The sequence below is a fragment of the Lactuca virosa genome, chromosome 8 (assembly GCF_052849685.1).
Source record: "Lactuca virosa cultivar CGN04683 chromosome 8, Lactuca_virosa_CGN04683_v6, whole genome shotgun sequence".
Lineage (NCBI taxonomy): Eukaryota > Viridiplantae > Streptophyta > Magnoliopsida > Asterales > Asteraceae > Lactuca > Lactuca virosa.
In genome coordinates, this window is record NC_136433.1 from 253737996 (window position 1) to 253753788 (window position 15793).

Below are 15793 nucleotides of genomic sequence, written 5' to 3' on the forward strand. Positions count from 1 at the left end.
ATTAAGGCCCAAATGGTCTAGTCATATAAAATAACTACATCTATCATATAGTGTGACAACATAGCTCGGATGTAACATCATAATTTTCACAGTAAAATTTTCAATTTTTAAAATAAGATAAAATCCATTTTCATAAAAACCAATCATCCATAAAACCATTGTTCAAAATCATAAACCCAAAAATCAAAGTATCATAACAATGTGAAATCTCAAACATGAAAGCTGTTGATAAAAGCCATTGTTCAAAGCCATTTTCTTAGATACCAATCATCCATAAAACCATTGTTCAAAAGCATAAACCCAAGAATCAGAGTATCATAACAATAAATAATCTCAAACATGAAAGCTGCTGATGAATGTGTACAGCCACACCTTCTCCTTCCCATGATCCTCAGAAGTAACTGAACCATTTAATTCACACAAAGCTTAACGAGCTCCCCAAATGTAACAACCAAGAAAATCTCGTCACCGGCCACCATTAGGAAATTTGTAAAAGAAAATAAATGTATTAGACTAGTTATATAATGTTTGATTATTATCAATAAGGATAATCAAATAAGATATTAAATTCATGACTAATTCGACCGTTAAATTCAAAAATAAGTGACCAAAAAGTAGTGTCAACTTTTGAATTGGTTAATACATTTAGAAATTACTTATCGACATGATACCAATGATATAAGATTCGTGAAAATCCGACTCCAAATGGATGATTTATGGATTTAGTAAAAAGTAAAAATCAACCACGTAATTAACATTAATAACGTCGAAATGGTATTAAGAGACCAGTTGAGTTTTGACTAAAGGTACAAAAAAGTACTCCTTGAGATATAAACTTTAGAGAAAAGAATGTTGAAAACGGGATCCGTATGAGCGAGATATGATTTTTGTAAAATCATTTATTTTTACCCCCGTCAGGCATAAAAATGAAAGTCAAAACTAGATAATGCAAAAAAGTTGTAGTACCAGTTTAGGTTATCACAAAGATATAAAGAGGGTTTAGATTGGAGTTAGCGCGAAAGAGTTATGGTGAGTTCACGACCCCATTTTACTGTTTTAAAGATTTTAAGGAGGGGGGGGGGGATACATGCGTATCAAAATGCTTTATCATATATATATATATATATATATATATATATATATATATATATATATATATATTAGTAGTTTATACAAAGAATGAAACTTAGGATAATATACCCATAGATACTCTATAAGCTATGATATTATGCATAAACGTTATGATACCTGATGTTCTAGGAAAGGACTTTACCTAGATGTTATGCTGGTCAAATTCCTAGGACATCTTAGTACCTAGATGTAATGTTGGCCAAATATATGGATATGCACTGTACTTAGTTGTTACTCTGCTCGAAGATCATGTATTAAAAAAAACATAATTAGGTTATATATACATAGTAAAAGAATATATATATATATATATATATATATATATATATATATATGTAAGGTTAATTATGAAAATATACAATTAATAATTATCATATATATAGTAAAAGGTATATAGGGATAATTATAGAAAAGAATTTTAATGAAAAATATAAAGAAAGATTAAAACACTTAAGGTTAGTGTGTTACTGAGCTTTTATTATTCATCCAACAGCCTTGATTGAATTCGGCTACCCCGAAACTATAATTGTTAATCTTGCGAGAGACATAAAGATATGTATAAATCTATATGAGGATTGACACCCCCACATGTGATTGCTAGCTAGAATCCCGGCAGGATAATTTTCTTTATATAAAAGTATTTTTATTTGATGTTAGATTAAGCATCGTGTTGGGGAAGTTATAGTCCACAACGTCGATTATGGGGGCTCATGGTAATGCAACCCGAAAACCTTAAGTAGTCAACTACCTAAAGGGACGCCTTCGAGTAGTAAATATTATAATAAATTAGGGTTAGTAAAATATCCTAAAATAGATTATAATAAATTAGGATTGGTAAAACATCCTAAAAAGAAATTTTAGGTTAGGATTGGTAAATGATCCTAACCAGGAAAGAATGATTTTCTAAAACAAAAAGGATTTTTGAATTAAAACGATAAAGTAGAAAAACCACAAAAATTTGTGAACTCACCAATAATTCACCAATAATATGTTGACGTTTTCAAAATACATGTATTCTCAGGAAGATAGCTATGGAGAAGAGCGAATCATCATGGAAGTTTGCTGGAAGATATTTCCGTTTTATGTTTAATTATGTTTAGGAAGTGTACCTGGTCTATTAAAATTATGTAACACTTGAATAAATTATAACAAATAAAATTATCGTTTGTGTTATATTTCTGTGTATTGTTCAATATATATGTTTGCCGAGATCTAATTATCCGCATGTCGCACAACTCGACGTTTCTGCCGCCGGTCGGGGGTGTGACACCAAAATACCATACAACACACAATACATGCAATCATACAAACATTGGCCTTCAGCCCAATGCGGGCCGCCCCTCCTCCTTCAGCCTTCAACATAAAATGATCTACCCATGACCTTCAACATAAAGTTGGTCCGCCTTTGGGAGATGAGTGGGGAAGATAGCCATGGAGAAGAGGGAATCGTCATGGAAGTTTGCTGGAAGATATTTCTGTTTTATGTTTAATTATGTTTACGAAGTGTACATGATCTATTAAAATTATGTAACACTTGAATAAATTATAACAAAATAAAATTATCGTCTGTGCTATATATATGTGTATAGTTCAATATATCTGTTTTCCGAGATCCAATTATCCCCATGTCGCACAGGTTCCGCCGCCGGCTGGTGGTGTGACACCAAAATACCATACAACACACGATACATGCAATCATACAAACATTGGACTTCAGCCCAAGGCTGGTCGCCCCTCCTCCTTCAGCCTTCAACATAAACTTGATCCACCCCTGGCCTTCAACATAAACTTGATCCACCCCTGGCCTTCAACATAAAGTTGGTCCGCCTCGAGTATCTTGACCTTCAGCACCAAGTTGGATCTTCCTCAACTCACCACAAGATATGTCGACACACACACACACACACACACACACACACATATATATATATATATATATATATATATATATATATAATAACATGCAATCAAGAATAATCTAACTACACATGTAACTGTCTAAACTAATCTACCCGTCTAACAGTGCCCTACAACGTAAGATCATCCAAACACACCAGGATATATATATATATATATATATATATATATATATATATATATACACTGTAGTGTAAATTATAGTGAGAAACATCACCTCACATAAAATCATATAATCACCATAGCTCGCAGGAAATGTTAAGGCCGGTATTACAACCCACCTAAACATTAAATGGAAGGTCAAACCTCAGTCTATGAACTAAAACCCTAAAATTAGACCCAAACTCAAACTTAGTCAAGAAGTCAAAAAGTCAACATCTGATCAAACATGCGTATGTGCTTGTTAAGGGTGCTCCATGCCCACTACAAGACAAAAAGTCAAGCCTTTCAGACTAAAACAGACCCAAAGTCAAGTCGTTTCTGTTACGCGATTTCCGTTAATAAAATTTTGAATTCATTAACTTTCCGTCAAACTTCTTGGTTTAGAGAATAATCTAGTTATATATAATTAAATTATTTGCGTGTCGGAACCAAAAATCGCGCGGAAACCCGTTTATCTCGAAAAATCAAACATTTCTGGTCTAAGTGAGATTACGACCGTAAACCTGTTTACGGTCAGTGAAGAGTGGACCCCCACAACACCCCTATAAATACGATACCTCCACCTTCATTAGAACATTTCTGGCCAAAAACTCTCTCTTTCTCTCTCTAAGAACCTTAACCGTAAACACTCAAAACGCCTTCAAACTTCGGAAATCATCGAGAAACCACGTTTGGAGTCACTTTGGAACGTCTGGAAACGCTCATCTCTTCGAAATCAGCAACCAGCACCAGTGTTCTTGAGTTTACGGTCCGCCTTCAGAAACTGTAAACTCTGTTCTTGAGTTTACGGTCCAAGCCTTAACCGTAAACACTCAAAACGCCTTCAAACTTCGGAAATCATCGAGAAACCACGTTTGGAGTCACTTTGGAACGTCTGGAAACGCTCATCTCTTCGAAATCAGCAACCAGCACCAGTGTTCTTGAGTTTACGGTCCGCCTTCAGAAACTGTAAACTCTGTTCTTGAGTTTACGGTCCAAGCCTTCAAAGACCGTAAACTCTGTTCTTGAGTTTACAGCCGTAAACTCGCCGAGCCTTCAGAAACCGTAAACACTAGTTTACGACCGTAAACCCCCATTTACGACCGTAAACTATAGATCACGGCCGTAAACATCTTTTTGGTGGTGCTTTTGGCTGAAAACTCATTTTCTTCGATTCGATCAAGTCCCGGTAACATCCCTCAACCGATATATAAGTGTTTCTCTAACACGTTAACTAACGAAATCGCTAATTTAGATACATATATGTATTTATTTGATAATAGGATTTCGTTAAGGGTCACGTGCAACAACTTGAGGATCTTCATTTCAGTCAACGATTTCACGCAACAACTGTGAGTTCATACCCCTACATTTTCTGTATTTTTAATGTTTTCAGGGGGGGAATACAAGCTAAACATAAATGTTTTCAAGAATATACATAAAACTTATGCAAAACTCATACTTTAAATCCCTTTTGTACTGTGTTGAGCATAAGGGACGTTTTCACTAAAAATTGCATAGTTTTTCCGGACACGCTATTCACTACATTATACATGCGAACTATAATCGGTATAGTTTGGGCTTTTCTAAAACATAACAAGTACATAAACATTCACTACTAAACCTATGTGTTAAGACAGAAACAGTTTACAGTTACATCACTATTTTATCATGGTTTTCATAACGGTAATTATCACTACATAGACCGTAAACTCTGTTCTTGAGTTTACAGCCGTAAACTCGCCGAGCCTTCAGAAACCGTAAACACTAGTTTACGACCGTAAACCCCCATTTACGACCGTAAACTATAGATCACGGCCGTAAACATCTTTTTGGTGGTGCTTTTGGCTGAAAACTCATTTTCTTCGATTCGATCAAGTCCCGGTAACATCCCTCAACCGATATATAAGTGTTTCTCTAACACGTTAACTAACGAAATCGCTAATTTAGATACATATATGTATTTATTTGATAATAGGATTTCGTTAAGGGTCACGTGCAACAACTTGAGGATCTTCATTTCAGTCAACGATTTCACGCAACAACTGTGAGTTCATACCCCTACATTTTCTGTATTTTTAATGTTTTCAGGGGGGGGAATACAAGCTAAACATAAATGTTTTCAAGAATATACATAAAACTTATGCAAAACTCATACTTTAAATCCCTTTTGTACTGTGTTGAGCATAAGGGACGTTTTCACTAAAAATTGCATAGTTTTTCCGGACACGCTATTCACTACATTATACATGCGAACTATAATCGGTATAGTTTGGGCTTTTCTAAAACATAACAAGTACATAAACATTCACTACTAAACCTATGTGTTAAGACAGAAACAGTTTACAGTTACATCACTATTTTATCATGGTTTTCATAACGGTAATTATCACTACATACGGTATACATACGGACTTTCACTACGGTAGAACGCTACTACACTACATGTAAACTAGATTGTACGATACTGTGAGGCGCTACTTCACTACTGTACCCTTAGGTGTACAGGGACAAATCCTACCACTGTATAACCAGAGTCTCCTAGAGGGAGAGCGTGAGATTTGTGAATAGATCTATTCGGGACTGACAATCCCACATCTGGACTGCTAGCTACAGTTAGTCGGGCACGCCTGAGATGTACAAATGTCATTTAACTCGACGCCTGAAGAACGTTGGAAAGGTCACTAGTCATATCAAGCATGGTTATACGACTCACATTATGTATAAATCACCTTTAGTTTACAATCCGACACTCTTCAATGGTTTTATTTATACTAAATAGAACTAAAACATACTACGTATACTGGCCAAGCCAGGGTTTTCAAACAGAACCATTTATGCTATGGCTTTACACACGAAATATTTATACTTCATGATTAGCTTCAGCTAGTCACATGAAGTAGTATTTTCGCATACCACTACAGTTTTCAGTAACGAACATTCAGAGTTTTATACGAAATCGATAACGCTACATTTTCACTAAAGAAAATATCGGATTTTCTTGGAAACATACAAATATTCATGGTTTATTACAGAACTGATAATACTACATTTTCACTAAAGAAAATATCGGATTTTCTTGGAAATATACAAACATTTTATGAACTCATCAACGATTTTCACTACAAACCACCGCTTATGAACTCACCAGCTTTATGCTGATACTCTTTCAAACTGCTTGTATTCTCAGGAAATCAGTAGACAGGTACTTGCTGGATTTTCGAGGAACTGGAGCAATAAGAGTTTTTATGTTTATACTATTCAAAACTATTGGATGTAATTCAAACAAAGTTTCAGACAAGTTTCAAACTGATGTAAACATTTTATTTAAGTATTCACTGTAATGGTTGTGTTGCTATGATTGCTGTTATTCATTGGTTGTGATGCTACACATGACGTCCTCCGCCCCGGAACGTTTCCGCCATCGGTTTCGGGGTGTGACAATTGACGAGCCACGCTCATGCCAACTTCGCAAAGTAAAATGACTTAATTCGTTAAGTCATAGCTCCTTCTTCCAGATCTGATCTTTATCAAGAAATTAAAGGATAAAGTTTCCACCTTTATCCATTAAGACAACCCCGAACAATCAAGATCTAGATTTTATGTATCAAAATGGCCTAAAAAGCCAACCCAACTTTCATGACTTAGAGATCATGCATAAAGCACCAACTTTCCAAGTATAAATGGTCCATAGAATAACCCTATGTGCTCAAAAGGAGGTGATGTCATCTCAACTCCAAGCTCACCACCAAAAAGGGACCAAAAATGCATTTTATGACATAATACAAGATCTGGACATTCAGAGACAAAGATTGAAGCTTTAGATTTACAATAGTCTAGAAAAGGTGTAAACTTGTTGGATCTAAGCTAGGGACTTCCTGATGGGTTTTGAGCATTCTAACACTCCTATGGTGTACATGCAACCCTACAAACCTTGGATCTATGTTTTCTCTATTATACATGCAAATATGATTTTTCCAAGGTTCTCATCCTAACTAACATACAATGGGGTACTTGTAATATAAAACTTAGTGGGATGACATACCTTTTTCTTGTGGTTGATTCCTTGGAGCTTCAAGAGCCTAGCACCAATAATGTGGATGCCTCAAGTGGAATCACAAATCACCAAAACAACTTGGAAAACTTGAGAGAATAGTAAGCACACTAGAAATCGGTCCACTCTTGTTCACTCACACACTAGTGCCATTTCATGTGCCAAAGACCTCTTTATATAGTATGGTGGATTAGGGTTACATCCATGTAAACCCTAATACCCATGACCTTTCATTTCCATAGGATCCATGGGTTAAACCCCATGGACTATCCATGTAAGCTTAGCCCATCCTAAATGAACTTGACCCATTCTATATATATATATATATATATATATATATATATATATATATATATATATATATATATATATATATAAGAGTCCATATTTAATTAGTCTCCTTTTGATCACAAAATTAATTCCAAATTAATTCTTGACCAATACTAATTAAATAATATGATTTCATATTAATATATTATAACTTATAATATATTAATAAATCATAACTATACTATTCTCAAAAGATTATCCATCCAAATTGTTTCGGTGAAGTGCAACCCAAATGGACCATGCCGGGTCGGGTCAAGTAGATACCAATAATAGTTATGAGCTTAGACATCTAATCCAACACTTCCTACCGAGTAAACATAGGATACTTGATCTTCAATCTTCAATCACAAATGATGAAATATAATATTTCCAAGGACACTAAAGCTTAAAAATGAGAGAACTGGGGTTTAGGTTTCCGAATCTCTCTCTAGAGGATGAAGGGGGCTGGGAATGATCTAACCATAGGGGCTAATGATTCTTAAATAGCCCCTAAAACCTTACAAATACATTCAGCCCATGGGCCTAGGCGTGTTGCGACCTTCAGAAGCGCGCCAGGCTCCCGCATCAAATTTCTTACTTTCAAATTTTTATATTTTAGTGAAATAAATAGAATAAGGCTTTAATAGATTACGTATTGGGAATAAAGATGTTACATTTGACCTTACTGGTGTCCAATCATTCTCATTTTGGTATCTCATATGGTTTTCATACGAACCTATAGACATGTACAATCATTCGCACTCTGGTATCTCATATGGTTTTCATACGAACCTCTAGACAATAATCTTTTTATGGATCCATCGTGGATCGACAATATTGTTTCTATGGATCCATTTCTGATCCAAATAATCCTCATGTATCGACGATATTCTTTCTATAGATCACTAGCAGATCCAATTGATCCCTTGTTGTAACCTCCCCCTATGGCACGCATCACAATATTGTCCGCTTTGGGCCACTCGGCACGAGGACTTCCCAGGGGGTCACCCATCCCGATACTACCCCGCCCGAGCACGCTTAACTGCAGAGTTCTTATGGGAGGGTATCCACACACCTTATAAGGAATGCTTAGTTCTCCTTCCAAGCTGATGTGGGATCAGGTGAAGGTGGGTTGCACCTTCACCCGTTCCTTCCAAGCAGATGGGAGGGGGGGGGGTGAAGGTGGGTTGCACCTGATCCCACATCGGTTGGGAAGGAGAACTAAGCATTCCTTATAAAGTGTGTGGATACCTTCCCTAACACAATGCGTTTTAAAGCCGTGAGGGTAGCAGATCCCATAAGAACTCTGCAGTTAAGCGTGCTCGGGCGGGAGTAGTACCGTGATGGGTGACCCCCTGGGAAGTCCTCGTGCCGAGTGGCCCAAAGCGGACAATATTGTGAAACGTGGCATAGGGGAGGTTAGATTGGTATCAGAGCATTGTTTATAGTGAACTAGTATATCAGACCATACAAGATATACAATTATAAATACAATGGGGCTAAAACACCCTCACTACAGATATACTTTTAAAAATATAATAATATTTTAAGTAAAGTATAAGTACATACAAGTTAGGGCATATCATAACGAGAGCATAATAAAAGTAGTATGATGAGTCGAAAACTACGGGTAGGCCTTGGGATATGTAATTAGACCTTGAATAAATATAGCCTGATCAACTATATTCATCCGAGGTGTAACTAGCATATGTTGGGAAAATAGTCGTAGTGAACGACGAGTCTAAACACTTACCAACACTAAGATATCAAGAATCAAACGCAACATTTAAAATACTATAGGAGTATTTTAGGATACCATAAAATCATACACTTAAACCCTCTATGTAGTTCTTATACCTCTATTCTCGGACAGACGACATGGCTGAATTTCACCCCGAAGACCCCCTACTACCCTGCCATGGTAGCCAACGGATGGATCGAGGAGGAGCCAAAAGAGATGTTGGGTTTTGAGCACTATAACACTCCTATGGTGCACATGCAACCCTAAATGTTTTGGATCTATGTTTTCTATATTTTACATGCATATTTTCAATTTTTCCAAAGCATTGTCCTAACTAGCATAAAAATTGCCAAATGAATAATACATCTAGTTAGATGACATACCTTTTAAAAGGACTAGTAGTTCTTGACCTTTGAAAGCTTGAGCACCCCAAGTGTGATGCCTCTAATGGTTCACAAACACCAATATGCAAAATATGGCTTGAGAGAATAAGTTACTTATCTCAAAGAGAAGGTGTAACCGATTTTGGTTTATGAGGGTTCTATTTATAGTGTTGCACATGCTAGGGTTACACTTTGTAAACCCTAATGCTCCATGACTTTCCACATTCTTATCCTCCATGGGTTTAACCTCCATGGACTATCCATGGATTAACTTATTGTTTTAGCCAATCTAAATAATCATGGATCATTAGCCCACACTACAAGAATCATTGATTTACATAATTAATCCCCATATCTTTACTATATTATTAAACATATTGTCTCTTTCTTGAAAATTAAGAGGTATAATACCTATTACCTCATGTACAGTACTATTAAGCTTATAATTACATACACGGTATTTCCTTATCGAAGATGTTACCCTAATCTTCTCTACACACAACACTACACACAACAGCCGCCATAACACTACACACAACAGCCGCCCATCGGAAGGAAACCGAAACCCTCTCCTTTCCGTCTCCTTCCTAATCGCTTCAGAATCGATCGATACTCACCAAATCAAACCAAATCTCCTCTACATACAACAACCACCATCAAACGAAAACTCATCTGTCTCTCTCTTTATCTCTTCACTGACCGGCGAAGGATATGAGAGCCGATTACTACAACCACCATTAAACGAAAACTCACCCGTCTCTCTCTTTATCTCTTCACTGACTGGCGAAGGATACGAGAGCCGATTACTACAACCACCATCAAACGAAAACTCATCCGTCTCTCTCTTTATCTCTTCACTGACTGGCTAAGGATACGAGAGCCGATTACTTTGATGGGGTGATGAGGATTTTTTCTACGGTTGAGTTGCGTAAAAAAGGGATGACGAATGTGAATCAGGTATGGCGGGTAGGGCCGTCGGTCTCGGCTGATGGGTTTCCGGCGAAACATGCTTTTCAGCCAGCGAATTTGGGGGATATGTGCGATCGTGTTGTTGCCACCACCAAGTGATACCGAGGAAAACGAGGGAGACAAAGATGATTCTCTATTATCCAATATCTTCTGATTCAAGATCTCCTCCCCACCTGATTCAACTTTATCTAACACGCACTGATAACCCACAATCGGTATCTCACACCGAAGGTAACGCGAAACCGTCCAGACGATTCCACCATCATCGATTTGCCTATCAAAGACCCGGATGACCTCTTCTCTGAGCAAACACCGTGTTAACGTCGTCGGTGGTCCGATTTTGGTTTCTTGCTTTGATTGTTCCGATTCGACCGATCATCTCCACCTCTATAATTGTATGGAATTCTTTGGCCGCCTCCTGATCAGTCAGCCCCCTTCTTGTGACCGCTCTTCTGCTTCATTTTCCCTACACGAGCCCTAATCGGCATCTCAGTCGCAAGAGTTGATCCATGTTGCTCAATCGGGTAATTTATATTCAAATTCTGAGTTTAATTTGTTAATAGGAACTGTACATATATTATTGTTTCTTTTTAGCTTCCTTCTCATGTGAAAAAGTGAAGATTCTCATATGAAGCTTATTGATTTTGGGTTTTCTGATAATGGTATCATAGGAAGTGCATATTATGTTCCACCAAAAGTGCTTCATATTTTGAGAATTTCTTATCCATCATGTCAGGTAAAGCATGTCTAAAATTGTGTTTAGTTTAATTTTAGGTTCATGAATTCTTTACAATTACCAGTTACATCTTATTTTGATCAAAAGCAGTGATGATGTAAAGGAATTACAAATGATCTAATTTTTATGGCCTTGATTAAACAGAAGTAAAAGATGATGAGTATGAGAGAGATGATTGTTGATGAAGATGAGTAGGATGCATAGGAAGAGGAAAGGCTGGATAGTTATGATGATAGGCAAAAGCGTAAGAAAAGAAATAAGTTGTAAGATCAATTTGACAGTCTTTCGTTTACTAATGACTTAATGGTTATATTGGTTTCCATGAGATTTGTCATTGATGTTGACTCAGGTATTAGATGCAACTGATGATGAACCTTTGGGTCCACATGGTACTGCATTGGCAGAGATTGCACAGGCGACTAAAAGTTTGTAAGTGCTGTAATTTACTACATTTATAAATATATTCAGTTAGACGATTTTTTGGCTCATTCGATATGTGTTTCAAATCTGAATGTCAGATGACTATGAATGTTCTATGGTTTGGATTAACCAAAACTGACCGCAATTGGTGTCCCTACATTTGTTATGGCACAGGTATAACACATTAAACTCAGAGTGTCCCCGAATGGGACAAAAGTTGTACCTTTTTATCTCATCCGTGAAAAAGATGTAAATGTCCATCTCATTGTTGATTATAGTTTCATTTGCTACTCCAGGTGGATTCTTCGGTCGGGGGTAAAACGGGAATAAACCACAAATTGGGAAAAAAAAACTTGATTGGAGCATTTTATTAGCCACATTGTGTGCTCCAGGTCTTGCTGAGGTCATCAAGCATGGGCTTATTAGAGATGCTCCATTTTTTGAGTGGCAAGAGAAGAACACGCAAGCTTTGATGTCCAGGTAAATAGATTATTTTGTTAAAATGATAATCAGTGAAACAAAAATTGCAATTTTTAAAAAGCAGGATAAAAAGTTCATATCTTAATGAATGTGATTTTGTTTTTTATGGATCATGATGCTTTTGCATATGCTATAAAGCGTATCTCAAGATGAGACAGAAAGTGGTTTAAAGGCCACACTAAATCTGGGACATACATTTGGTCACGTGGGTTTTGGGTTTTATTTATTTATTTGTTTTTTGATTAAATTCCAATTCCATGGGGTCTTTTAAATCCATGTTTACATGGATTTGAGCATTCCAACGGGAAGGTGGATGGAATTCAATTAAAAGACCAAAAATCAATTTTTGCAGCCAAGATATCGCTCTATAGCCTCTTTCTAACTATGTGTGTGCATGTGCGTGTTTTTCAGATGATCTTCGTCCCCTTCATGTTTTATCTTTGTCCCCATGCAGAAATTGATCTTCACCGGCTGAACTTGAAATCGGCCATAAAAAAAATCTCATTTGTATTCCGATGGAGGTATGCCATACCTTCTTTCATGTAGTAGTTAGGGATTTCTTTTATGTATCCTAAAAACTGAATCGTATTAACCATCTCAACCCTTAAAATTTTCTTTTGTGAATGTGTAGGAGTAATTAAAAGCTGTCATTAAATTAGTGGAAAGGGTAGTCATCACCAAGTTTAAGCAAAGCATTTACAAGATACATGTAAATTTGGACTAAATGGATGAAGGTACATCATATTTACTACTCATTACTTGCAACTCTTTTGGTCTGTGTTCTTTTCCTAAACTAAAGAAAGCATACATATGTTGATGTCTTCAAGAGATAAAGAAATTTGAGCAGGTAATCGTTTATGTCTGAAAAGTAACTTTTTTTTAATTATTAAATTACTTGAAGTAATTCTTTTAATTCTTTTAATTACCCACGTAAACTACTCATACTTAACTTACTTGAATAAAACATTTGCAAAAATCCTCTACTTATAAAACAGGAACTCTTTTTTTACTATTGTACTGCTTTTAGTTGAAAAAAAAAAATATTATGGTCAACATTTAGTCAAAAGTATATCTGTGTTCTGTGATACATGCAATGTCATTATTTATAATTTACATGGTGATTGATATTAATATTCTTTAATATATTCTTGATTTTGTATTAGTTAATTGATTGAATCTTGCTATGCATCTGAATTTCAATAGATGCCTTTGTATGTTGATTCTTCTTTCAATTTTTTTGTCCTAAATTTATTTCAAAAAAAAATCGCTATAAAACATTGTATGTAAAAAGTACAATGCTGTTTTGGTTAATTTTGCACGTTGTGTGGTTGTTTTTATTTTTAAGAGAAAAATATGTTAATATTCCAATCAATGGAAAGACTAAAATACATATTTGGTTCATATGTTAAAATGACTAAGTTATGTAATGGCACCAGATTGATATGTCGAGCTTTCCAACAAAATGTCATTGATGCAGAGATAGCTGTTGGTCAACATGCTGGAAAAAGAGTGTTTTTACCAAGAATTCCTCTATGCTCGTCTGACGATGAGATGTTCCCATTCAAACTAAAGAGAAAGCAATTTCCAATTCAGCTTAGTTTCTCTATGACGATCAATAAAGCTCAAGGAAAAACAATTCCAAATGTAGGTGTTTATCTGCCAGAATCTGTATTCTCACATGGCCAACTTTATGTGGCGTTGTCCAGAGGAATATCACGTGTCAATACCAAGGTATTAGTAAAGCCAAAAAAACGTTTGATAATGATGGAATCTACACATCAAACGTTGTGTACAAATAAGTTTTATGTGATTAACAAGGTACAATCAACAACTTATTATTTTACAATTTCTTCAAATATGTATCTTAGATGCTCATTTGATGTTTAATGCAGGGCTAGCAGATGAAGCAACATGATTGCAGATTGGTGTAGTTTATATATTGAACATGTTATAAATGTACAAAACTACATGATTGCAGATTGTTGTTATTTATATATTGTAAAATCAAGTATGAACTATTAGATGAAATTCCAAATGTAGAGACTCAACTTCTGTCGTATTGTATGACTATGTACCTAGCAAGAAACTATACGTTGAAATGAATTATTCGACACAAAATAGTCTACCAAATGGCCGCAATGAATAGCTCACGTCTAAAGGAAACTAATCATCACATTAAAACTATCTTCCGAAAGAAACTCTTTGCCGTCCGGCGCTTAGCGCGGGTAAACGGCTAGTATTTAATTAGTCTCTTTTGACCACAAAATTAATTTCAAATTAATTCTTGATCAATACTAATTAAATAATATGATTCCATATATTAATATATTATACTTGTAATATATTAATAAATCATAAATAACCTTATTCTCAAAAGTCCATCCTATCAAATTGCACCGGTGAAGGTAACCCAAAAGGATCATGCTACAATCGGGTCAAGTACATACCAGTTATAGTTATGGGCTTAGACACCAAATCCAACAGTCTCCCACTTGGATAAGTCTAATAACTATAGCTACTAATGTGACTTCAGGATCCGACTTAACAATCGTAAGCTTTCAAAAGCCGCTGTCGAACTCTAACCTAGTCAGTGACGCGTCCTTCAGATAAGGGATCATATACTCCTCTGTTCTCAAGATATCTATGCGGAGAAACACATAGAACATAGTCATACTTATTGTCATGGAATTTGTTTCCCGATTTCCGATTCGTATGACATAGAACATAACTGAACACATCAATTTAGTTCTGACCGGGTCCCGACACATAGTCAAAACAGAATCATCGAGGGGACCAAGATCACTTTTAATCCTCAAGGAACAGATAAACTTTGACATTATATGCTTGTACTAACTACTCATCAAATCATGCACAACAACACGTTTTATAACATCAAGTTACTGATGCGTTTTCATGCCATCAATGCACAACCAACTCGTAGTCAACAACTCATATATCTTGGTTTGAAGATTATATGATATTATCGTCTCACAATTACTCGTGATAAATTCCATGAAGTAATTCAGGTGAGCGCGGGTTAACTCCAATACTCAAATCTTATTTCAGAAGCACTCATGAATGGTGTAGCAAACTTTTGCTATGTCTAACTCCTTAGACAATCTACAAGCCAACTCATGACAGTCGTCTTTCATACTTACTTCCAACGTATGATCGACTATGGATGGTTTGAATAGTTTTATTATTCTGGAAGTCAAAACATGCAAAGTGAAACAATAGTAAATAATTGGCACAAGACAGTAACTTTACTTATAAATAAAACTCCTTTTATTTAATCATCAAATGTCAATTACAATTTAGCTATTACAAGTTTCGATTTATCTAATTACTAAAACTAATATCGTCCGTTAGCCCAATGCCCCTCGCATGCTGCAAGTGCTTAACCCTAGTCAATCCCTTTGTAAGGGGACCTGCTGGGTTCTCCTCTGACGATATCCCCTTTACCACGAGGTGCCCTTCTTCTACTCGATGTCTTATGAAATGGTACTTTCTAT

The 15793-nt window shown here is 35.9% G+C and overlaps 1 protein-coding gene across 7 annotated transcripts; it reads left to right on the top strand.

Moving 5' to 3' along the window:
• Positions 1–10141: 10141 nt before the first annotated feature.
• LOC145132647 (ATP-dependent DNA helicase PIF1-like) lies at positions 10142–14411 on the top strand. 7 transcript variants are annotated; one of them, XR_013718170.1, is made up of 11 exons: positions 10142–11169; positions 11317–11381; positions 11526–11644; positions 11731–11810; positions 11900–11975; positions 12098–12281; positions 12693–12802; positions 12913–13015; positions 13109–13128; positions 13718–14099; positions 14174–14411. XR_013718170.1 is itself a non-coding variant. In XM_079067517.1 (10 exons), the coding sequence occupies exons 8-10, from the start codon at positions 13006–13008 to the stop codon at positions 14177–14179; spliced, it is 357 nt and encodes a 118-aa protein (XP_078923643.1). In that variant the 5' UTR covers positions 10143–11169; positions 11317–11381; positions 11526–11644; positions 11731–11810; positions 11900–11975; positions 12080–12281; positions 12693–12802; positions 12913–13005; the 3' UTR covers positions 14180–14411. The 7 variants fall into 7 exon arrangements, 4 of the variants coding, with proteins under 4 accessions (XP_078923643.1, XP_078923640.1, XP_078923642.1 ...); XR_013718171.1 differs by having other exon boundaries at positions 13759–14099; XR_013718169.1 differs by lacking the exon at positions 13109–13128.
• Positions 14412–15793: the final 1382 nt, after the last annotated feature.